The 26,010-nt window shown below is 42.9% G+C and overlaps 2 protein-coding genes across 34 annotated transcripts in view; one reads left to right on the forward strand and one right to left on the reverse strand.

Moving 5' to 3' along the window:
• The window catches only part of KIAA1217, a 498,998-nt gene that overhangs the window by 381,498 nt on the left and 91,490 nt on the right, over positions 1-26,010 (forward strand). For 31 of the 33 annotated variants that reach the window (XM_082385188.1, XM_082385204.1, XM_082385197.1 and 28 more), the window contains one exon: positions 197-290. In XM_082385188.1, coding sequence (XP_082241314.1) covers positions 197-290 — 94 coding nt within the window. Of the gene's footprint in view, positions 1-196; positions 291-11,058; positions 11,333-25,366; positions 25,734-26,010 lie in introns of those variants that run through there. The other 2 variants (XM_082385195.1, XM_082385196.1) reach the window with 2 other exon arrangements.
• On the reverse strand, positions 1,744-12,764 carry LOC309625695 (uncharacterized protein). The gene is made up of 3 exons (XM_082385758.1): positions 12,632-12,764; positions 2,950-3,168; positions 1,744-2,494 (listed from the first exon to the last, which is right to left on the reverse strand). Exons 1-3 carry the CDS (start codon positions 12,732-12,734, stop codon positions 2,481-2,483), a joined length of 336 nt encoding a protein of 111 aa, XP_082241884.1. The 5' UTR covers positions 12,735-12,764; the 3' UTR covers positions 1,744-2,480.

Here is a 26,010-nt window from a genome sequence, read left to right on the forward strand (position 1 = left end):
CTGAAGTCATTTTTCTCCTTTGCCATATTTATTTTTGCCTATTTTTATGGTAAAAGAACTTTTTGCCTGGTTGATTGCACACAACGGCTAGATTGTCTGTGGATGTCTTTTACCTGATTCTTAACGGGCAGGCGAAGGAAATGGCCAAAATAAGGCTCCTTTCATCTGCCATAGTTATTGATGTTTTTGATTCCAGGAACATTCAGGACAGATCCCTTCTCAAAGTGTACAACAAGGATCCTGCCCATGCATTCAACCACACACCGAAAACTGTGAACGGAGACGTGAGGGTAAGTGTCCCGGTTCTATTTTTACTTTAATTCTGTGGGTTGAACCATCCCTCCTCCTGGCGTGTGGTCCCTGTGTAATCACACCCAAACATCAGATTTGGGGGGTTCTTGTCTGATAACTCATTATTTGTTCATTGGTAGAGAAATCGGATTTCCTGATCATTTGGAGTAAAGGGATTGAAACAGGGCTTCACACATCCTAATTCATCTCTAAGCATGGGGTTTAGTTATGTCCTTACTCCAGGGGGGTCCTGAAAATCTGTACATGAAAGGGTTCTTGGTCCATAATACATTAACTTATTCAGAGGATCTCTTGCTGTTTTTTCTCCAGTTAAAACAAGACTAACATACCAACAACAACAAAGCCCGTGCATAACTGCATGTAGAATCTATTAATATCCTTATATCTGCTATTCCAAGTCCTGGCAGCCTAATTAAATTATTCACCTCCTAATTCAGGACTGTTTGCTGTTATAACAGCAAATAGTGTTAGATATTATCAAATGTCACCTGAATTGTGTTGAGGGCAAAGTACAAAAATCTGCATGCTTTGTGAGCTAAAATTCTCTAGATTTAGATCATCGTAGAAGATTATCCAGACATTCAAAGCACACAGGGATATTTTGAAGAATAAAGAACAGGGAAACTGAAAAGGCAGATTGTAAAATCACACTAATGCAAGTCCATTAGAAAGGGATTGAGTTTCTAACCGTAGCGCTACATTCCTCTGCAGTAAAAATGAGAAGAAAAAAAGATTAACTTCTCCAGATGCACCTTCCCCCCTACCCCACCCCATCGCCCCACACAAATTTAGAAGGTGCCTCGCCATTTTATTTCATCCTTTCTGAGGATTAGCACTGGATGCTGAAAAAGTTTAACTAGAAGAAAAGTAAATGAGTAGGTTCTATTGCCAAAGAAACCCAGGCACTGTCTGTCCTAGAGTTGCAGTAGCGTTCTTCAAGGTCTTTGCTTCCTGACAGTGGGTATTAGTTTTTCTACTGCTGCTGTAACAAATTATCACATATTTAGTGGCTTAAAATGACACAGATTTACTATCTTACAGTTCTAGAGGTCAGAAGTCCGACATAACTCCAGTGGACTAAAATCAAGAGGTCACTGGCATTCCTTTCCAGAAGCTTGGAGACAATATGTTTTCTTTTTTTCTCCAGCTTCTAGAAGCCACCCCCATTCCTCATCTTGTAACCCTTTTCCTCCATCTTTAAACCCAGCCAAATAGCATCTTTCTGACCCTGCTTCCCTCATCACACCTCCAGCCCTCCCTCTTCCTTTGTTAAGGACACTTGTGATAACATTGGGCCCAATACTCCAGAATAATCTCCTTGTATTAGGGTCAGCTGATTGGCCACCTTCATCCCCTTTTCCGTGTAGTCACAGGTTCTGGGGACTAGGACGAAGACATCTTTGTTCTGCCTACCACGCAGGGTCTGTGAGTTTAGGACCAGGAGGCCAGGAGGTAAAATAGAAAGTACTGGGAGAATTTCCATGTCATTCTGGACTGGACGATGAGTGATGGCATTGTGGGATCAGAGCCTACACACTATTGGAGGAAGAGGCCTCTCACGTTCTCCACGGCTGCTTTTTTATGTCAGAAATAATCTGTGATCTGAAGTGGAGGCTGTGCTGCTACTTCAGGAGAGCTAGGATTTGGAGGTTTGCTTTTAGGCAGTTACACTTTCAGTATAAACCAGCTCCACGTGAAGACCGATGGAATCACGCTATTGACGAAGCCTGCGCCGAATATTATGGTACGCTTCGCTTTTCATGACCTCGTTCTTCTCTTTCTCAGTGACATTCTTAAGAGTCTTTGCTCCCTTGGAGATCCTTACTTTTTGAGACATCTAGCCTTCAAAGTTTCATGAGTTTCAGAGTTCTGTTTTTGCTACGTGCAGTCCACACAGGGGCCCCAGAATCGCCTCTGAAAATCTTGTTTATGGCTGGGGAGGACACCTGTTTTTAACTCTTGAGCAGATGTGGTATCTCCATAAGGCGCAGCAGTGAGCACGGAGAAAATCAATTATTAACCATCTGGACAGAGTCTATGAGGATTCAGAACGTTGGCTCTGGGTTTCAGTAGAGTTGTTCAGTTTTTACTTTTAGACGAGACCCTGGTGGGTCACTTTCCGAGTGGCCCACAGCCTGCTTTAGACAGCAGTGTTCTCTGGAGGAAAGTCAGACTGTTCGCCCTAGAGGAGGAGAAACGAATGTTCACCATCCAACCCACAGAAAAACTTGCAGGTTTCAGTGAAGACGACTTAGACATGAGAAATAGAACGCAGTTTTAAAACCAACTCAGTGTGATCGTGCCTGCAGTTTGCAACTTGGCCCCTATTGATGGATTCCAGAAGCTAAAAGACCTGGAATTCCTTCCGCCTCACCTTTTGGCTCTGGGGGTTGGAATTCTGTCTCCTTCTTGATGAAGGTGGCTGCCTTGCTATTAAAGGAAAAGAAGCTTTGTTGAGTCCTGCCAGGAACGCAGCTGCATAAGCCCATTGCTCATGGTAAAGAACAGAAATAGAGAACAGAGCAAGGCTCAACTGCTGTAGACTAAACCAAGCTGCACGGTGGGTGGAGAGCTCCATCTTCTCGTATGTGTGCAACGCGCACGTGGCCGGGCAGGAATTTGATGATAACTGCTCACCTGAGGCAGTTGTGCAGCCCTGTGCCTGATGTCGCTGGTCTTCGTCCCCCAGCCTCCGGAGGCAGCCTGGGCCAGACCTCCCAGCTGCCCACTCGTTACCGATCCACGTGCGTGTCTCGGAAAACATGGTTGGGACCCGGGAGAGGCACAACAGCGGCAATGCCAGCGCTTTGTGGTGGCCTCCGAGACTTTCCTTAGACAATGCATTTAATATCTTGCCTGTGAGAGAAGAGAAAATGTGAGACTCTGGATCCAAAATGGTCAGTTATCCAGAGCAGTGATGGTAGTGGTGTTAGTCATGAAGTGTGGAAAACTAAAGTATTAATGCCGAGGTTTTGGGCCTTAGGGCGTGCGTGGAATAGATGTTTGGTGGGGAAAACACGTGTCGAGTTTTTCATCGAGCATCTAGCTGAGCATTTTTTTAACTGATTTATTTTTTTAATTGAAGTATAGTTGATATACAGTATTGTGTTAGTTTCAGGTGTACAGCAAAGGGATTCAGTTTTTTTTTTCAGATTATATTCTATTATAGGCTATTATAAGATATTGAATATCGTTCCCTGTGCTACACAGTAAATCCTTATTGCTTATCTATCTTCTGTATAGTAGTTTGTGTCTATTAATCCCATACTCCTAATTTGTCCCTCCCTTCTTCCCTCCCTCTCCCGTTTGGTAAACATGTGTTTGTTTTCTATGTCTGTGAGTCTGTTTCTGTTTTGTATATAGATTCATTTGTAATATTTTTAGATTCCACATATAAGTGATATCATATAGTATTTGTCTTTCTCTGTGTGACTTCACTGAGTATAATATTCTCTAGGTCGATCCATGTTGCTGCAAATGACAATATTTCATTCTTTTTATGGAAGAGTAATATTTCATTGTGTGTGTGTATATATATATATATATATATATACATATACATATACATACATACACACCCCTCATCTTCTTAAGCCAGTCATCGGTTAATGGGCACTTGGGTTGTTTCCATGTCTTGGCTATTGTAAATAGTGCTTCTGTGAACAGTGGGGTGCATGTATCTTTTCAATTTAGAGTTTTCGTTTCCCCCTGAGCTGAGCACCTTTGAAGCTAGTCTATCCAGTGAGACTTGTGGTTCTCTGCTGGAACTGAGCATCCCCTGATTCTTTACATGTGGGTGCAAATCACCCAGATCTAAGTGAATCGCCTGGCTTTTGTTTCATCACATTAGATAGTAGCTTTGATAATTAAGTTCCCAAGGGGCTGAGCTCACCACATGGAACGGGCCCTTTTGCCAGAATTACATATGTACTCATGGGTTTGTAATTCACACATGTCCAACTCAGAAGATGAGCTCTTCCATTCCGTGGCTCTCAGAGGGTACCAGGGACTTCCTGTTCACCAAATCTAGTGGCTTTTTCACAGTTTTCAGGCTTTTCCACCTTCTTGTGTGCTTTGAGATTACTTCCCAAGGTTCTTTGCTCCAGTCAGTTCTCTCCTTCCTGTATGTCTTTAATTTTTACTTGCATGTAAGACAGCTTCCACATTTGCATAGAGAATGCATTCCCCAGAATTGGCCCTGCATCTTAAATTACTTCCTAATGGCCACCTCACTTACTGCCCCCCAGACCTCTTCTATCTGACCTCTGCATTTCACTGTGATGGGTGGTCTCCTTAGAAACCTTGGTTCCCATTACACTGCCATCTCTAAATCCCTTGCCTACATGCAAACACACCCCAGCCTCCTTCATTTACTAACTCTTCTTCTTCCTCTTGCCCTCTACCTGGTCTTCAGTGCCTTCAGGCAGGCTTCACCTGTGTGTGTGTGTGTGTGTGTTTGAATTTGCTTTTTTTCTTTCATCTGCACCTTTTCACTTGTCATTTTTGTCTTACTACTGATTTAACCATTAGGTCAATGTAGGTGACCCTTAGAACTCTGTCCCTAACTCTGCCATTTCTCTAGAGTTCAAAACCAATGTTCAACTTTCAAGTGGTTGTCTCCACATGGATATTCTTCCAGTGTGTCCAGTGTATCCTGTCGAAGAAAAAAGAAATCCTAATCTTTTTTTTTAGCCCCAAGCCTTTTCCTCCTTGTTTTTCTGTCTTTGTGAATGAGGACATGACTGCTCATGGTGTGTATGTGTGTGCATGTGCCTGTGTGTTTTGAAGGGTGAGAGAGAAGAGATTTAAGAAGTCGAGTTATCAGTGAGTCTTCAACGGCCTAACTCCTGTTTCTCCCCCCATCCCACCGTGCCCAGAGCCCGTCCATTTCACTCTGCAAGGACTCTTACGCACCACCCTGCCGCCCCGGCCTGCACCATAACTCTCACGATAGCTAACTTTTTTGTGCATTGATGAAGCACGTTGACGGCTAATTTCATGTAAATCCTCCAGGCGCCATTTTGAGGCAGGTATTGGTACAAGCCCTTGTATTTATAGCTCAGAAAACAGTTGCTTAGGTCTGTTGAAGACACCTGCCCAAGGCCACACAGCAAGAGAGTGCAGAGCTGAGATCTGAATCCAGGCAGCTTGGCTGCAGATCCCAGGCTCTTAGCAACACTGCTCTGATGCTGTAGTTCTGGCGTTCTTTATTTTTCTATCAGTCAGTTATGCAACAGCCTTTAACCGGTCTCCCCAACTCTTTTTACTCCAGTCAATCAGCTATTTGCCGAGTCAGGTCCCTAAGCGCAACTTGCCATTGTGCAAAGAATAGCACAGGCTGATGGTCGATATCATCTCCATCCCAACAGCCAACCTGAGCCACCTCAGTTCTTGCTCCGAGTCTCTGAAATGCACTGTCCTTCCCCACATACAGTAAATCCCCTATATACAAATGAGTTCCGTTCTGAGAGCGAGTTCGTTAAGTCCAATTTGTTCATTAAGTCCAACCGAGTTAGCCTAAGTACCCAACTAACACGATCAGCTGTATAGTACTGTACCAGCTACATCACCACTGCTTTTATGCTCGCTTCCGGACATCCTGGGCTTGAAATAAAGATACTGATTACTGCACCGTATACAGTAGTGTACAGTAAAGTACACAAAAGCACAGCCATTTGTAGGGGATGCACACACCTGACAATGTATGCCAGACACGTGAACTAACTTACGTGATTGGACATGCAAACGCACGTTCGTATCTTTGAAAGTTTGCAACTTGAAGGTTCGTATGTAGGGGACTTACTGTCTATACCTTCCGAAATTCCACGCATCAAACATACTACAAGACAATTGCTCAATTATGTCGACAAGCTGCTGGCATGAAAAAAGGGTGGGAAGGGACACTGTTCTATTTCTCAGGTCTCTTCTATCCCCTAACAACCAAAGACCATGTGTGCACCATGTTTGGATCCTGATTGGAACAAACCAACTGTAAAAGACATCTTTGAAACTATTTGGGAAATTTGAACATGTGTTAGGAATCAGATGATATTAAGGGATAACCAGTAATTCTGCTGGGTATAATAATGGCTTGGTGGTTATGTTTTTAAAAATGAGACACACTAAAGTATTTACAGGCTAAAACGGCATGACTGCTGGGGTTTGCTTTAAAATGCTCTGGCAAAACAAACCCAAAAAGTGTCAATTGATGAAACAAAATTGGTAAAATGTTGAAAAATGTCAGAGCTGGATGATGGGAGTTCATTATATTATTTTCTCTACTTATTTTATGGTGGAAATGCCCATAATAAAATGTGAAAAAGTAAAAACTTGCTATTAGAGGCCAAATAAAAGACCGCCTACTCTATGAAGACTTCCCTGTCAGATTTAATCTTTCCTTTTTGGGGAGGCATGTTATACATTCTCCTGGTGTTTTAATCCTTTAGGTGCATGCTTATCTTATCGCACAAGATTATAAGTTCTCCGAGGGCACACACCAGCTCATGTTCATCTCAGAAAGCCAGTCTTGGTGCTTCATCCGTGGCGAGTGTAAATGCTTGTTAAGCAGATGCTTTGAGTGCTAGAATCATGGTGCTACAACTGGTGTATTATTCATTTTCTGTCATTAATGAGAACCCACTGTAAAAATATCTCTCTGTTCTCATCACCAGAAATAGTTGTGTTCCTCCTGGTTTATTTTTATCATATGGACACTTTGAATCTTGTAAGTGATCATTTTTCCTCTTTGTGTTGCTACTCTAAAGCTTAGAATTAAATTCATGGCTCACCCACAGCTAGTGTACAGGCATTTACAGCGTGAGTGTTGGTGGTGTGCTGGCTTCGTGCCTGGCGTCTATTTTTAATTTTCCTACTTTCATCTTCTTTGTGTCATACATTCCAATTTGACTTTTTCGGGGGGTGCAAAATTGTAATGATTTCTGTGAACTCTATTAATTTCTTTGTGGAATCAGTCAGGATATATAAGTAGTATTCAGTTGGGACATCCCTGGCGGTCCAGTGGTTAAGACTCGGCGCTTTCATTGCTGAGAGTGCGGGTTCAATCCCTGGTCGGGGAACTAAGATCCTGCAAGCCGCGCGGTGCGGCCAAAAATAAATTAATTAATTTAATTTAATTTTCTTTTAAAAAGTAGTATTCATTCTATACCATTGTGTTTCTAGATATGATAATAGACCTTTTTGTGTCCCCGTAGAAGTAGAAGGCAATGTGTTAAATACTTCACATGTTATTTAAATTAGTCAACAACTCTACAAAGCATGTAAGCTGACTCAGTTTTTACAGATGATAAAATTGAGGCCAGTGATGTCTTTTCCAGGCCCGAATAGCTGGTACATGTCAGACATGGGATTTGAACCCAGTTCTTTCTGACTCTTTGCACTCAGCCCACAGCCTCCCTTCCTTGACGTTCCATTCAAGTTTTGCAAGTTTTGAAATGATGTTCTTAACAAGATTTTAGAACATGTAAAATATCCTTTGTAAATATTTGTCTCACTTCTTAATTCTATTATGTGTCTATTTCCTGGCATCTTTTTATATTGAACATGCTCCATTCTATTCTGTTCTGACTGGGCTAAAAGGATATCCCACCAAAAAACAAAAAACAAAAGAACGGAGAAAGAGTAGAAGAAAGAGAAAGAAGAAGTATGTACCGTTTAGTATGTATGTCTGAAATGGCCCTTCCACAGAGCTCAGAGCCCTCTTTTCTACAGGGCAGTGCTCTGATTGAGAAGAAGTGTTTGGGATTTGGGGAAGGATAAAGTAATCCTACAGAAGTGGAAGACAGGAGAATCCCTTAGAAATAGAAGTTTCAGAAACCACTCCTAACTAATTTTCTCTCATTCACTCAAGATCCTCCTTGACCCGGCCACCCTGGTGTCCCCTTCACTCACGCAATGGCGGTGACATTAATAACTAACGTTCATGAAACGCTCTGTGCCGAGTGCGGTGCTGAGCATGGTGCTCAAAATCACTCTCATTTGTTCAGAACAACCCAGTGTGAGAGGAACTCTTACGGCCCCCTGTTTCAGATGTGGAAACTGAGGATCAGAGAGGTTAGGGAACTTGCTCAAAGCCACACAGCTCATCAGAGATGGAGCTAGATTCGGAGCCAGACAGGCCGGCTCCAGAACTGACCTTCTCACCACTACAGTGCTCACTACTGCCCTTCCCCACGCTACTGTCTTCATCATCAGTGTCCACGGGCCACCCATTTTTTTAATTATGTAAGCTTCAGGTGGGCGGCATCTATATAGACTCCAGAGCAATCACTACCGCACATCTAGTTTCCATCCATCATCATACAGTTGATCCTCTTCCCCCATTTCACCCTTCCCCCAACGTCCTTTCCCCCTAATAACCACCAATCTGTTCTCTGTATCTGTGAGTTCGTTTTTGTTTCATCTTGTTTGTTCACTGGTTTTGGTGGTTTTGTTTTTGTTTAGACTCCACATATGAGTGAAATCATACGGTGTTGGTCTTTCTCTGTCTGACTTATTTCACTTAGTGTAATACCCTCCTGGTCCATTCATGTTGTTGCAAACAGCAGGGTTTCATTCTTTTTTATGGCTGAGTGGTATTCCATTGTATGTATGTATGTTTATGCATGTGTACATTTCACAGCTTCATCCATTCATCCACTGATGGACACTTAGGTTGTTTCCATATCTTGGCTACTGTAAATAGTGCTGCAGTGAACATGGGGGTGCAGATATCTTTTCAAATTAGTGTTCTTGTGTTCTTTGGATAAATACCCATCCGTAGACTAGCTGGGTCATATGGCAGTTCTATTCTTATTTTTTTGAGGAATCTCCATACTGTCTCCCATAGTGGCTGCGCCAATTTACAATCCCACCAGCAGTGTGCGAGGGTTCCCTTTTCTCCACATCATGTGCTGCCCATTTCTGAACTCAACAGCCACTATCTTCTTCAAGCCTTTCCTTACTCCTCTCGTCTCCAAGCCTCACTCACTACTGTCCCTTCTCTGATTCCGTAGAACCTCACCGGTCCCCCCCCGCCGCCTCTGATCACCCTCACCTTTTCCTGTCTGCATCGTAGTTACTGATGTGTACATCTTAAGTTCTGTTCTAAACTCCAGGCTTCAGGGGGCAAAGCCCCTATTCCATTCATCTTCACACTCTCTGTTTCCCTGAGAAAATGTCCTGCTTTGAGGAAATTCTCATTAAACGTCTGGTTGGAAAAGGGGCTCATGTCAGCACTTTTCGTATCACAAACTTTTAGTTAATAACGTTCTCTGCTAAGACCAGCACAGTGATTTACACATGTAAACATTTGAGATTTATAGCACATCCCCTTGTTTATCCCAGGAATAATTCCTGACCAAAATGAGAACTAAGAATGTCTATTCTAACAAAATTACCCATCCTATAAATATAATTTTATCACAGTTAATTACCCTATAATTTAAGATGAGAGTAACAGATTTGTCAGATTGAACTAAGTGATTGTCAGAAATGCACACATACCTGCATTTTATTTTCAAGAGTTAAATTCACCCGTGGTAGAAAGTAAGCAAATCTCTGGATAACAAATTAAATAAGACAGATCTTGGTTTACTGTATTTATAACTCAGCAGGACAGATCTTGCTTTTAGACTGCATGGGAATCAGTATTTCAAATACCTCCAAACTTATCAAGTAGGGGTGATGATTTTGGAACAGTTAACCTACTTCCGTTATTGTGAAGTTTCGCTAATCCACTCACCCAACCATTATGCATTGAGTCCCTCCGATGGTTCAGGCTCCTGTATAAGACTCCGAAGATATAATAGTGACCAAGTATGGTAACTGCCCTCACAGATCTTCCAATCTAGTAGAAGATCAGAAAGTCAATAATCAATAATGATACAGACATCTGTAATTTTCACATCCATTACAGGCTATGTGCCATCTTGCCTTCATCCGATTATTTGCTGGAGTTAACACTATGGAACTGGCTTTCGAGGGATGCACCTCATTATGTCCCTTTTATGCCCTTTTATGACGTGTCTTTCTTTCTTTCTTTCTTTCTTTCTTTCTTTCTTTCTTTCTTTATGGCTGTGTTGGGTCTTCGTTTCTGTGCGAGGGCTTTCTGTAGTTGTGGCAAGTGGGTGCCACTCTTCATCGCGGTGCGCGGGCCTCTCACTATCGCGGCCTCTCTTGTTGCGGAGCACAGGCTCCAGACGCGCAGGCTCAGTAGCTGTGGCTCACGGGCCTAGTTGCCCCGCGGCATGTGGGATCTTCCCAGACCAGGGCTCGAACCCGTGTCCCCTGCATTGGCAGGCAGATTCTCAACCACTGCGCCACCAGGGAAGCCCTGACGTGTCTTTCTGACAGGCGAAAAGATGTTTCTGTTGCAGTTGGTAAGGAATTACTCTTACTGAAATGATTAGCTGGGCAAACACATTCTAATACAGTGGCTCTCCAGAGCAAGGTATTTGCTTCCTTCCTCCCTGCTTCCAGCTTTATTTTTTAAGACGCAAGAAAGAGTAATATATGCATATCTGATAGGCAGCTTCCGAGTGTTACAAATCTCATCTTTCCTGCTGTGTGGCTGCTTGCTTTTCCTTGCACTTTTTTTTTGGTCGTTGAGAGGTTATGACAACATGAGCCATATTGTATTTATAAACATCACGTGTTCCCTTGATATGGCTTGCCGTTTCTGCCAGACGGAACACATGGAAGAAACATTTCTTGTTAACTCAGCATTGGTTTTTAGTTATGCTGATTTCCGGGACAGGAAAAATGCCTTCCTACTCAGATTTAACTTTCACAGAGGAGAAACAAAACCTCTGAATGTCCGTGAAATAGTTTTAACAAGGGTGGATACAGCTCCTTTAAACCACATATTTTGACTAAAACTTCCTTCTGTAAAAAACCCCAAGCCTTGCATTTAGTTACCATCAAGACAGGCAGAGCTGGAAGCATTTGAGAGATGGGTGGTTTCAGGGTCTCTGCACGTCTAGAAAGTTTCTTCTAGAAGAGAACGGTTCGTGGAAGATGTAAGGTAAGAACTGTGCCTTTATAACAAAATAAGATTTTCAGAATTTTTTGGTCCTGCTGTAGCACACTTACCTCCATTTGAGTTAACTTTTCTGTATTCAAGTTCAATGCAATGTGGAATTTAAATGCTGGGTTTTTATTTTAACTTCTTGCACACTGCTTAGAAGGAAACTTCTTTGTTATTGGCATTAGTCTGTTTTTTAAAATCCACTTAAGTTACATTGGGCTGTCTCCAATCTATAATCTCATGATCTAGTTTCTGCTTAACCTTACAATTTAGAAAAGGATTTCAAGTGTCAACCTTGTTTGCTAGTACAGATCTCATTGATATATGCGTTTTGTGACAATTTTCAGTGTTTTCACAAAGGTATTGGACTTGCCTTCGGTTTCTGAGACAAATGAAAATTTGAAGGCGTGGTACAAATTGGGGGGAGCGGAGGGGGCGTTAGTATGCTTCTTTCAACATTCAAGGAAAACGTTATTTATTGTATTTTCCTTGTGAACATCACTTTACATTTTAAAATATAAAGTGCTTTTTTATCTGGGTTTTTAAAACTTCTTTAAGAAATATCAATTTAAGCCTTATGTATAACATTAAAAATGTCTGCAATTTTTATATAACAGATATAAGCCTGTTATTATCAGGTTTAATGGAAAAACCTGGAAAAAAAATCTTTGGCAGAAATTATATTTACTTGAGATAACTATTCTGTCTTATTCTTGTAATAGTTCAGTCACAATGTTTTGTATTTATTTCTTTTAAAGACATTTAATGAGAGCAATGTCCTTTTAAGGCAGTCTGTTTCCTTTTAAAGGTACATGTGTGCGTGGATCTGTTTATCTTTATCCCAATTTATAGATGAGTTAGTATGGATGAGAAGTTGTTAACCAATGTGGTCTCAATAATATATATTATTTCATTTAGTCATCGTTATAACCCCAAGGCATAGGTACTTTTATACCCATTTTAAGGTTGGAAAACTGAGGCTGAGAGAGATTAAGTGACAAATCACACACTAGTGAGGAGCAAAGTTGGGATTCAGCCCCAGGCTGACTGTGTCTATAGTCCCTGTTTTGAAATCCCACACTGCACACCCTTCCTTACCAGTAGCTAAGAACTCCCAGTCTGCAGTCAGATACAGGTAACTTATCTTGAAAATCATCATCATCAAAGAGCAATACTTATTCGGCTTCAAGAGAAATTATTTTGTACAGTTTGGGGATTTTTTTTTGGTTCTATCTGTAGCATCCAAAACCCTAGTATCAGACTGGTTGTTTATCCGGGGACTTGGTTGCAACTTACTTGGAGTAAGAAGAACACAGTGAAAGTCAGATCGTGTGGGGATTGCAAAAAGCACCGTGGATGAACTACGCTCTCCTCCTTCCTGCTTCCTTCTTTGCTTCATGTGCTGCGTCACTCATAAAAACCGTCTTCCCGGGACAGGGCAGGGAGCTGATTCATGAGCCTGATTTGGAAGTGAGAAAGTGTCTTGGAATGGAGATTTGCCTACATGTGCCTGCCTGCTGCCCTTTCAGGCTTCTGGCAGAGCTGTTAGGAGAAGGACAGCAAGAAAGTTACAGAACATCGGAGGTGGAGGGTTCTGGAGTGGCTAGCCAAGCCACTCCAGAGGCAGGGACTGTTGCTCTCCTCAGCACACCTTCCCCCCCACTGCCCGAAGATTGAGACATCCCTCGGCTGCAAAACACATCCTGGTGATTTGCGATGAGAAGTAATTACTGCCAACAGCATCAACAGGGATGCAGCTGCTCATCACGGCCCTGAACTTGGGCTGCAGGATCAAGGCAACTTGCTTCCAGCTCCATGGCTGCATAAAATCCAGGGCTGGCCAACAGCCAGCAAATTGGATCAGAACAGGACTTTCCTCTTCCTTCAGCACGGGCTGGGTTTTTAGCCATTGCTGGGGAGATCCGGAGGGGTTTACGCCACACCCTCTGCCCTTTGATACCCAAACCGCGCCTCTTGGCTTGGCTTTTGTAAATACAGATGTTAGCAGAAATTGCCTCTGACGGGGAGTTTATTAAATCCTGGTATTTTCAGGTTGTATTCTTTGTACCCACATGTTGCTTTCTTCCTGGGGTTTTGTTTTTCTGTCTTCTCCGTGGGTCCCCATCAGGGAAGCCCAGACTATAGGAGATTGCATCCGGCCACCTCAGCACAGGTTCCCTTGGTCCAAGATCCTAATTTGTAGAGAGCTTCCAGGGGACTATTCTTTTTTTATTTCTTTTTTTAAATTGAAGTATAGTTGATTTACAGTATTGTCTTAGTTTTTGGGTGTACAGCAAAGTGATTCAGTTACATATATATATTTTTTCAGGTTCTTTTCCCTTATAGGTTATCATAAGATATTGAATATAGTTCCCTGTTCTATACAGTAAATTCTTGTTGCTTATCTAATTTATGTATAGTAGTGTGTATCTGGGGACCATTCTTTTCTTTACACTTTTTCTTACATTTCTCAGCATGTTATATAAATGCTTTTATATAAATAGTGTTACTTTTATATATATATATATATATATATATATATATATGTTGGGGGAAAAGCACATGTTAATTTTTCTAAAGAGGGAAAAAAAAGTTTTTAAGCTATAAATCACCTGGTGCTAAGCCATTTCCTTTTCTTGCCCATGGGGTCTGCATGTAATTTGCAGGAGCCATACGTCTGCCCCTGAGACACTTGAACTGCTACTCCAGACTGGTGGCTGAGGAAATACACCTGATCTGTGTCATTGATGTTACCTCAAGAAACAGGCCTGGCTTGTTGGAATCATAGAGTTTCAGAGGTGGAAATAAGGTCTTACAAATCATCTTTTATAACCCTTCACCTGTCAGTTGAGACTCCGGAGGCCTGGCGTGGATGGAGTGACTTGGTCCAGATCACAAAATTAGGAAGTGACAAAAACCTCAGACCAGCTCTTTCTCCATGTCTAGTGCCCCCCTGCTTTAGTTCTCACCCCACTGGATCCCCCAAGGTGTGTTTTCTTGGTTGATTTAGGAAAAGACTCTACATCTGACTTCCCTGAGCCATCCGTGTTGCAGTTAAGTGTATAGCCAGGTCCCCCTTCCTGTTCAGATAGCAGCCCAGCCCTGCAGTGGGACCAGAGCTCATTAATTGGAAATGCATGGGCCTGGCCCAAAAAATAAATGGATTTTGAGCTAACCAGATTTAGATTATCCAATATTTTTATTGAAAGAGAATAGGCCATCAAGTCAACTGAAGAAACAGCAGCTGCTTCAAATTATGAGATGCTTTGAATAAAGCAATCTTGGCTTAAAAGAGTTGGGAAGTATGATAGCATTATTTGCAAAAGTCAGCCTCTTTGCTGAAGCAATGGCTCCTATGATAACCCTGTTGGAAACTCCCACATATCCCTACTCAGAGTACTTTGTAAGTTGCTCTTCACTTGGAACCAGTGATTTTTGACAGCACACAGAAAAACAGATTCCTACATTTTAATGATTGTATAATGTTGTATGGAGTATTGGAAAGATAAGTAGCACAAAGAACCTGAGAGTTAATGAATATGATTGTTCATCACAACTAGGTAAGAAAGAAAAGGTCAATTTAAAACTGACATCAAGAAAAGCATTAAAGAGTAAATAATACAGCCGGTGTGAGGATGTGGCCGAAATGGTGACAGTCTCTTGTGACTGAGCAAAGTGTAGAAACCAAGGCTTTAAGGTAAAGCCCAAATTACAGAGAGGACAGAGCAAAACGTCATTAAAGATTATACAGTTGACAGCCATGAACCGTTCTGATGTCAGAATAAAATCTAATTCTTGTTTAAGAGTCCTCAGGACCTCTGGTGTCTTGTTACTTGGCCCAAAAGAAAAGCTGTTCAGTACATCATTTTTGTGCAGATTTATTTATTTAAGACCTGTCCAGATAAGAGGTGTGAACGCCGAGTGCATCGTTTCAGCTGGAGGACCACTGCTCCTCGCTCAGGCTGCACTAACTCACCCCATATTCCTGAAATAGGAAGACTGTTTCCCTCAGTTGGTTGATCACCACATGTACTTGATTTCTTTCTTTTTATTTTTTTTTTCTTTTCCTGTGAAATCAAAGGTCATGCTTTCCCTTGTTCTGATTGAACTCTTTGAACCTGTTCCTTTTTGCTTGCCCTTGATATGGTATCAAGAGCTGCCAAAGGAAAACCGAAACAAGAAATGGTAATGATGTTAATGATGAGGTAATTCAGACATAGGGGGGACGTGATCTACAAGGCACTTAAACTTCAAAGCAAACGCCTCTAAAGTGTTGGGTGTCACGGTCAGGGTCTGAAGGCTTCATACAGATGAGCAACTAGGGCTGTTCCTTGTATTCCCTTCCAAGGAGGAAGGCAACTGAATGGAACATTCTGTAGGTGGGTCCCTACTCCCTTGCCAGAGGGACTGAGGGAACATTCTGGTTACATATCCACAAAGTGGGTATCATTTTTGCTTGCCTTGAAAAGCAAATCTAAAAATATATTTCCTAGCAGCTGTGTAACTGCAAAACAAAACAAAAAAAAAATCTGCTCTACTGCAGCACAGATTACTCACTAGATATCTCCAGGGTTCAGATGTTAATGCTTCAGAAATTTGCTGCAGATTTTACTGTATATATTTAGACCAAGGAACCTATTAGCTTGCGATCCGCTAGAACCTCTACATTCTCATGAAAATGAGAAATGTGCCACTGTTGGCAACTTAAGGCTATAATTATGTTAATCTGACCATTCTAAGACTGAAATACGTTGTTTTAAAATGTTTCTGTATTTTTTATTATTCGTAACAATGATCTGAAGAAACTTGGTGAAATGCTAATAAGTTTCTATTCAGTATCACTTTGTGACTAGAGCATAAAAATGAGTCAAATGTGGTACTTGGATATTTTTAATTTGGGCAGAGAATTTTTATCTACAGATATGTACTCATATACACAGTGCATCTTAAGAATATGAAAACTACCCAAATGTACTTTTATATTTTAAATGTAGAGACAGTGCATATACATGCAAGGCCGTCTCCACATGTATGCCCAGTAACAAAAATTTCAGCGTTTGCATTGAATCACCACACTTTGCTATACCAAAAAAAGGAAAGGTCAAAAATCATTTTTTGAGCAATACCACAAGGTAAATGTTTTTCTATCAAGAAGTATTCTAAAGCACATGGGTCCCTGTTTTTAATGTGGGACCGGACTAAAATGGACTGTATAGTTGAAATTCTGAGCACATCCAAAAACTTGCCTTTAGCTACTTGGTTCAGCTTCCTCCTCACCAACCAAAACTTTTATTCCAGCCACAGTCAAGTGATGACATGGATTCTCTTTTCATTCCCAAAGAGAAGTTCTCCCCGATGATAAGATAGGAAGGGAAGAAGAAAGATCCAAAACAAGGATGTGGGTCATCACCCATCTCACAATTTTTATAAATAATTAATACTTGAATCTGCTAGTTGAACCAGTATCAAGTGGATGGAGAGTCTTATGTCTCCTGATCTGGGTTCAGGATCACCAATTCATGTGGGAATGGGAATGAGGAAAAGCGCCTCCTTGAAATGCGAGTTGATCGCATATGAATGGACTTTTTTTCTCAAGGATGAGGTCTTCGGAATATAATACAGCATGGTGTTCTTGTGTTGGCTGCTTTCAGAATCTTCTTTCTTTCGTGAGCTCTTGTATCTCAAGAAGAGAGTGTATCATTCTCTTTACCCTCCTGTGCGTGTGTTAAAGTGGGGATTAGCCATTCTATTCGTGTTGCTCTCACAATTCATGGGGTGAGCCCGTGAATATTCATCGTACTGTGTGTGGACCATGCGCTTCTGCACGCAAAGTCACAGAAGGATAATTCAGCCCATTTGATGTTCACAGCACCAGCAGGGTAAGTACAGAAGCTGTTCCCGAACTCACTTTGCAGCAGAACCAGTGGCAGGACCACAGTCACCGCCGTGAGACCACAGCCCGAGGACATCCTCGGGAACAGAAACCAAGTCTTTTCATTCATAATCCAGCATTCTCTCCACCACACCCTGCTGTCCCCCTTCTGTATCACGGTGAAGAAGGGGACTGATCAGAGAGGGAAGATGATGAAATCTTTTTTTAAAAAAAACTTTGGAAACTACTTTGTGGGCTTCAGCACATTGAAGAAGTTGAGAGTTGAGGGTCTCTGGAATCAAGACAAAGTCTTCTAATTTTAAGAAACTCCCTTTGTCTGTTGATTGACCCATATCTTCCTGTCCTCTTTTGGAGAAATTTTGCCCCAATGTTGCTTTTCAGAGAAAGGAAGAAAAGTGAGAGAAAGGATAATACAGAGAAGGAGAAAAAGAAAGCTGGAGGTTGGCTTGGGCAGTAGGGGAGATTGAGCTACTTTGGGGTCGGCCCGGAGCCTGTTTCTCTTTGAAGGGAGTTGCAAGCTCTTCCTGATAATCATGAACTTCGGAAGGCGCCCCATAGATGGCACCGCATTTTTGTCACCTGCCTCACCTCCTGTGTGACAGGATTCTTTCCTTTCAGGGGGCAGTGTTTGGAGGTGGGGGGGACACAACTAGATTGGGGCTGCCCTTTTGCCTGATGTGGGCATCTTGTCACATGGCACGCGACTTCCTTACATACTGGGCCGGTAGCTGTCCATTTGGTTCCTCGTGGTTACTGCGAGTCAGGAGTGCAGGGAGTTTCTTCCCTACTGAAATTCTGCTCAAGGGTAGGAATGCTCAGAGGCTCAGCGGTGTGTCCCTAGATGCAGGGAAGCAGATCTTGTGTCTGGCAGGGAGGCTCCTGGCCTGGTCAGAACCTGGCGGGGAGCAGGGGCTGTCAGTGCAGGGTGAGGCCTGGCAGGGCGTGGGCAGAGAAGCGCGCCAAGCCCAGCCTCAGGGTGTGCTCGACTCCCAAGCTGGTTGTCTTTGAGGCTGTTATTTATCCAAATAAGGAGAGGCAGTGGTTTTGCTGACCATCTCAGATTCCAGGGCTTGTCCACTGGCTGGCTGGTTGGCTGACTTGATATTTGAACTGAAAACACTAAGGTATTCCTTTGAAATGGAGCGCTCTCGTGGGGCTCCTGGGTGCCCTGGAGTCAATGTTTGGAAGGCAGTTATCTACCCACATTCGTAGATAACAGTAATATGGTCTGATCTATGTTACTCTCCTCTCATGCCTCTTGCAACATTCAATCCAGATGACTTCGTTCAGGTATTTCTGGACCTGATTTTAGATGGGAATAATACGGACCTTAGTGATTCTTGAACCACTGCCCTCCTTTGAACCTTGAACCATTCAGAGAAAGTCAGGTCTCTACACTGATTTCCTAACCCTAGAGTTTGAGATTGTTCTGGTCCTGGTATTCGACTTTGTTCCTTCATCTGTCAAATGGGGATTATATTGTTTATCTGATGGGAGTGTGCTAGGGATTAAATGGAAATGCATTTGATAAGTAAGAAGTCTCCAAAAATATTAGTTTCCTTTCCCTATTTCCATCTTCTCCTGGCAGATGTAATTGCCAATATATACAGATGGAGAAACTCTAGGTAATTATGATTGTCACCCAAAGTTGAGTAAGGTCAGCTTTCTGAATTAGGATTTAACCAAGCCCACAATAGAATGGAGATTTGGATGTGAGCTTGCCTCTCCCCTTTCCTCCCTAGAGCAGGTTTTGTCAAAGAGTGGTCCCTGGACCGGCAGGTCAGCATCATCTGGGAACTTGTTAAAAAGGCAAATTCTCAGGCCCCACCCGAGTCCTGTTAAATCAGACACTCGGGAAGTGGGGCGCATTAATCTGTGTTTCAGCAAGCCCTCTGGGGGATTCTGATGTTGTTGAATTACGTTGAATTTGGAGAACCACTGCCCTAGAATAATTTGCTGGTCGGATCAGAGGTCTAGTCATTCCCCAGGACACTTGACACTTCCCCACCTCTGGTCTATGACCATGCCTTTCTTCCTGCCTGGAATTCCTAAGAAAGGAAACTCTTTCTTCCCTACTGAAATTCTGCTCATAATTTGTGGACTCAGTTAAATCTCACCTCTTCGGAGAAGTGTTCCTCAACTATCCCAGCCAGAAAAATCTTATTCTTCTAGAGATTCCAGAGGGTTTGTCTGTTGTACTTATTTGACACTTGCCACAGTTATTCTTGCTTTTTGTCTTATTTTTATTACTCATGTACATGCTTCATCTTCTCTACTCTTAAAAGGTAGGAATTGTGGCTTAAAGATTCTTTTTCCTTCCTCAGCCTTAACCCTGGGCTTTGCATAGCTTTGCATACATAGTGACTACTCACATATTTCACAGACCCACTAAATGTTGCCTTTGGAATGGGCCTGAGAGACAACAAGAGATCAGACTTCTTGCTTACAGGTAAAGAACCGGATCTTAACACCTGGATCAGAAGTCAGGTTCCGTGATACCCAGTTTGGTGTTCTTCCTTCTCCACGTACTGCATTGACTGGTGAGAGACACCTGACTGGGATACTCGGGGCCACTGGCCTGGTCCAGACTAGCAGATGTTCTTGGTTTGCTGCCACAGACTCCAGCTAAACCCAAGGAAAACAGAAGGGTTTTCAAAGGTATATTCATGTAATTTATAAACCTGGAACCTTTTCAGTTCTTTCATAACCAGTGAGAATTGGGAAAGTTCACAAGCCTATATAATTATATAACAAATGGCATCTATTCCCAGGCATACGTGAGAGAATTTTGCCAGTTCACATACTCAGTATACCTGGGACACCCATGGAACTTGTTTTAGTTTCAGGAGTTGCTGTTAAGAGTAGAAAGAAAGTGGCTCTTCTGAACCCAGGAAAAATACGCACAAGGGCTGTTTTCATCTGGATCGCCATTATTGTTTTTTCATGTTTATTTTGAGGGAAAAATTGAACTTGGTGAATTTGTTGAATTATTGTCCCTCAGTGTTATCCTCTGGGGCTCTTCGCTCACACAACCCTTTGTTCTTTTGACACTGGCTAATATTGTGCAGCCGAGGATCCAAAATAATGGCACGGCTGAAACACCTTTCATCGGAAGTCATCCATCAAATTCCCTTTAAAATGGGCTCTGCTGACATAGCTCACCTTATATTGTGTTGTTTGTTCTATCACTTGGTAATAGAACCAGCACATATCCTACCCCGATCAGTATGAAAACAGAGCAGAATGCAGGCAACGGGATGATTCCAATAGAAGGGCCATGGTTATAACCCAGGTACACAGAGTTGATTCCAGAAAAGTTGTGAGGAAGGAAGGGGGAGAGGGGCAGGGGAACAGGAAGCAGGCCTGAAGGGGTTAAATCTACCAGGGAACGCTTGGTGTTAAGAAGCCGAGGCTGTTTGAAGCCCTGAGAAAGGGGCTGATGGCGATTTGAGTAGCCACATTGTGAGCGGGCAGTGGCAGACCGAGAATAAAAGACCGTTTGTTTTCCAACTTGGCATCATCCATTCATCAGTTTGTTTACCAGCATTTTCTCCAATGTTCTCTGAAGAATATCTGTCCTTTAAGCTGTAGCTGTAGAGCGTAAAATTCTAGGTAGATCGTTGTCAGTTCGCTGTTTAGGTTTGGATACGGTGAGGATATGTTGTATCATCAAACTAAACTTTTTTTTTTAATTCTGACATTGTTGTGAGCATCCTAAAGCTATATAGTGTTGTGTCAGCTTTCTTTCACTTACAACATAATCACCTAGATCCGTTTCCTGAATGAAAGGTAAGTGGGACATAGGGCACAGTGACAGAGGTGGAACGCATCTGAGAGATGTGGTCCCAGGAATGTCACCCAGTAGCGGAATCGGGGTCCTAATGGTAAAGAATGTTAATCAGATGAGGCCCAGATATTTTATCCCATAAGTAATCTGGTGTCTGTGACTAATGAAGACATATATATGTGTGTATACATATACGTATATGTGTATATACACGTATTTACACGTATGTAACTGGCGATGTAATGATACCCATATAGTGATAATTAACTAGTGGTATATAGTATATAATACATGAGGATATGTAAGTATATTATATATAAGCATTATGTATACTAGTTAAATACAATGTATAATTAATTATATAACTAATTTTGAGGCAGGAAGATAAAAATTAATAGTAAGTCAAGAGAGTACCTGTATCATTATATCCTAAAGCCACTGAGGTGTCCTGTTACTCTTTTCCTTTGCCCTGAAAATCTGGACCTAAAAGGCGAGCAAATGAGGTACGTCCCGAGCGGAGTTCACCAGACTGCCCACTCGTGGTCAAAACTCAAGGGCATAAACCCTCAGTAGTTCTGTAGGGAAGACCTTGGGAGCATGAGTCCTCGCAGAGCTGCTCAGCGACCTGAAAGACGTGAGATTTCACACTTAAACAGAGAAGGAAGTAGTGACAGTGTTGAGGCTGAAGATGGGGATTCTTGCTGCTTTGCTACTTAGTCCTGCGTGAAGTTGGACAAGGTCCTTACCTCCTCACACTTCCATTTTCTCACCATTCACATGTGGAGAGTGACACCGGACCTCCTGACCCGTGCATTTCACTTCGTTCTGTGGCTCGTGAAATAAAATCACCATTGAAAGCACCGTCTAAACTGCAAACTGCTGGATGATGACGATGATGATGGTGTGTGTGTGTGTAGCCATCTTCCATCGTACCTTCACCCCATGGAGTTACCTAGATTTTTCTTGGCTGTCATCCCAAGATAAGAGAAGTGGAGGAGAGGGGAATTCCCTGGCAGTTAGGACTCCACGCTTCCACTGCAGGGGGCACGGGTTCAATCCCTGGTCGGGGAACTAAGATCCCACATGCCTCGCGGTGCGGCCAAAAAAAGAAAAAAAAAAAGTAAAACCCTTCGTAGAATAAAAAACATTATAAATAAATAAAACAGTATATTGTATATTGTAGCATGTTATGTTGACCAGTGAAATAGGAGTTTAGAGACTTGCCCTAAAAAGAAAAACAAAATCTAAGGCACTGAACATTTGTATTTGGGTGATGGAGATGACTTATCTCGGAGCACCAAAAGGGAGTTGTGTATAAAAGTAATTGTCTGTGCGGGAAATGGGTGGATGTGCAGAGATGAGATAAATAATGAGGAGTTCTTTGTACCGTCTGTTGCAAGTGGTAGCAAGAAAATATCCTTTTACAAACTGTAACTATTTTAGATATAAAAAGAGGTTGTCCTTGCCTGAGTATCCCAACAGAAGATTGTGTCGGTATGAGGACATTGTTCTTTTATCTGTGCTGCAGCTCCGCACGGTTACTGATTGTGGCTTGGAAGTTACATGATGTATTTCATGTTTCTTGTTACGCGTTTCCATCCTGAGATCTTGAGTCACCACTGGGCACAGTTTTAAGTCAGCCAGCGGGTCTGGTGCAGGAGGGCTCAGCAGAGTTGGCTGTGTCAAAATATTTGTGGGAATAACACTCATCTTAAATATAGCCAGAAGCTCACCGTGTCTTTCCTGAGAATTAAATAATTTTGGCAACAGTCTGTCTGTCTCGTGTCTGGGAAACATTCCATTTATGACCAAATGAAACGTTAATAGACCTTCCAAATGACCATCTTTCCAATTTTAACAGTGTAAGAAAGATGAATTTGAAATTTTTCCAGCATCAAAATCACTCCCCTTCACAATAGCATCTTCGTGTTTATAAGAGTGGTTTAGATTTTCTTTTAGCATATGTACTTTTTTAAAAAGCCAATAAAGCAGCGAATGCGAAAGGGGAAATAGGAATAAATTTCACAAGACCGTTAGCCTTACCAGAGCATAAAAAGTATTTCCTGTTGAGGTAATGCTGACTATTTATTAGCATGTCTTTCCTTAATACTCACTAGAAATAAATTGCTTCCACTTTGCCTGTAGTGCCAGTCAGTGAAAGGAACGGGGAGAATGAATAGTAGGACACTTAACACGCTGCTGGGAAGCACAGGTTCACAAAGGCTGTGGCATCTGAGCTAGGCAGCTGAGAACTTGGCCAAGTAACAGAACCAGAGCGTGGGATGTTGGTGGTTGGGTCCACCCAGAATGAGCCAAACTTTGCAGTAAGTTGTCCTGTAAGAGCCATTCTCTGGAGAGCATGAAGCTGAGTTCTGTGGCACCAGAATCCTGTTTAGGAAATTACCTTGCCTGATGCCCCAGCCGGCATTGGGTTACTGAACTCCTCTCTGTCTTGGGTGAGCTGGGCACTGAATCCTTACTAGAGAGCATTTAACTCATCCCGATTCACCACGGGATTGGGCCAGCTTTCACACTCCTGACGGTGGATTACTGCTCTAGTCCTGACCAAGCCATGCCTCTCCTGCCCAGACGGTGCCCTGAAGCATTTTGAGTGTAAAAGAAAATTGCCCTGAACATGGCAGGAAGGCAGAGATGGGAGAGGTGACCGGGACCACGTCTCACCTTGCACCTGCCGACTCCCAAGGTAGCAGGGTCCACAGAAGCCACCTGCCGCTAAAGCGGCGGACGTGCACTCCCGTGCTGAACTTGGCGGGGTTCACGTGGCCAACAGCAGTGACAGCTTAGTGCTTCTGGGCTGGGGGGCAGGGCCAGCAGAACCCAGACACTGCACATTCGTTCACCTCCCAAACAGCCCTACACATACGAAGAGCCAGGTCAATTCGTACAAGAATGCTGCTGGGTAGGACATCTTATGCCCACAACCGGGGCTTTGGGGAGGCAGTCGGGGTGGACCCACAGCTTCACTGGACCGGAAAGGCCAACCCCTCCATCCCCCTTCCTGGAAAGCACGCGCTTGACTGAGGGAACAAGACCTGCCAAATGTATACCAGATGTGTCAGGGACCAAGGCTGTGTGCTTCCCATACTCTGGTGAGAAATAACAAACTCTTGCCAATTAGTTTAAAAATCAAAACAAGGCTTTTCACATTCCGTCTACTCTTCTCCGACCTCTTAGGTGGCATCTGTTACGACCACTTCATCCAAATATTGTTTCGAATGAGACATCTTAGGAGGGAAGCAATGTCATGGGCTCGGTGTTCTCCTTCCTTTAATCACCACAGAGCTTTTTGATAGCAGTAAAGAGTTTTTTTTTTTTTATAGAGAGCCCGCGACACTGACTGGATTTGAACTTAAGAAACATCATGGAATTCTTTTGGTCAGCAAGAACGACCTCTAAAGGCCTTAAAATGTTTGAAAAATGCACGTGGTCGTGGGGTGTGGCGTGAGGCCAGCAGGGCCTCCAGCCCAGCCTTCTGAGCTGTTTGTCCGCGGATTCCCACTGGAATGGCTTTGTGCTCCATTCGGTCCCCGAGGGCTCGGAAAGCATGATGGTGATTAAACAGAGCCTACCTGGGAGCTAGGGAAATGCTTCCTCGCTCTCACCTTTTGTTGGTAACGTGTTAATACCTGTCTCCTCCGAGGGCTGCACAAGCCACTTCTTGTTGGGGACACAGCCCTCTTAGTGCCTGTTCCCCTGGAAGAAAAGAGCTGCGTTGATGGCGGTTGCCCCCGGGGGTCTCTGGAGCCTGCGCTGGCCTTCCCCTCCTCTGTCATGTCGAGGGTGAAGCAGAAGGACTCGGGTTCCCTTTCCCAAATACCCTCTTTGCTTAGCCTTGGCTGGCCCTCTGTCTCTTTCCCTCCCCTTTCAGGTACGTTTTCTAGAATGATTGCACTTGCTTGCCTGGTGCTGCCTAGGTCTGATTCATGGCTGCTACTCAAAGTTCAGCTTGGTAAAACCTGGTTAATTAATAGACAGCCTCCTTCGTCACCCTCGTGTTTACCCGCCGGTGTTATAAACCAGGGGGAAAGGCTCACGTTTCTTTCGGTCAAAAGTCTGGCAGCAGAATGGGCATTGGGTGCTGGCCCATCTGGGTTTTCTCAGGAGCCCCCCATCTCCAGCAGAACGCTGAGAGTTGAACCTGGGGAAAATGAGCATGTTGGGTTTTCTGATGATTTTGTTTGTTGGTGGCTGGTTGTTTGCTTGTGTTCGTGACCCTCTTCGCCTTAGTAAGATCTGTCTTGTAATATTTCCTTCATTGTCACCCCATTTACCTAGGCCTCTCTGAGTTCATTTGTTGGTGTGTGTTTTCCGTGTGAGCAGTTGTTAGAGGACTGAGTCACCCGTGCGGTAGCCTGTGGTTGGATATGGGCTGAGGTTATTCAGTGACTAATATCCAAGGGGAGGAGAAATTGGCTTATCATGGGGAGGACGTCTTTTTATCCATGCCTGTAGCAGCTTCGCTCAGAAGACCGGGGTAAAACAGAATGGTCTTTACTGGTTGTGAACACCAGGGAACATTTTAGGATCTGTGTTTTTGTGTGTGTGCTTTCTTCTCTGGAGAGAAAGCTGTCTAAAATAGCCACGTGTGGAACTGAGGATTGAGATGAAGCCAGCAAACAAAGGAATCGCGTGATTGGGAGCTCAGCCAATGTGCTTTTTCCCGGCGTTAGCTGGACAGGTGATTTCCTTAAGAAAAAGTAAGTGGCTTTAATTCTTTGAGGATGAAAGAGTCTCCTAAGAATCATTTTCAGTTTTGTCTGGTGACTTCATTGTATGGTCTGATTGAGTGGTGTGTTTACAAATTCTAGACTTGGAAGGGTGGGGTTTGAAATACAATAAACTGTACATGATATTCCCTTCCGCAAAGAATATATATATATATATTTTTTAAATGCTCCATAAAGAGACATGATTACATGAGACAGTTTCCCAAATCATTTGAAAGAAACATTTTTCATGCTAGATTTTTTTTTT

Source organism: Balaenoptera borealis (assembly GCF_965194805.1).
Source record: "Balaenoptera borealis genome assembly, chromosome: 3".
NCBI lineage: Eukaryota > Metazoa > Chordata > Mammalia > Artiodactyla > Balaenopteridae > Balaenoptera > Balaenoptera borealis.

Coding starts and splice junctions, on each gene's coding strand:
- LOC309625695 (XM_082385758.1), bottom strand. CDS start 12,734: ATGAAGCAAAGAAGGAAGCAGGAAGGAGGAGAGCGTAGTTCATCCACG. Junction 3,169..12,631: donor CTGTGTTCTTCTTACTCCAA/GTAAGTTGCAAC, acceptor CTTCTCTCACAG/GCAAGATATTAAATGCATTG.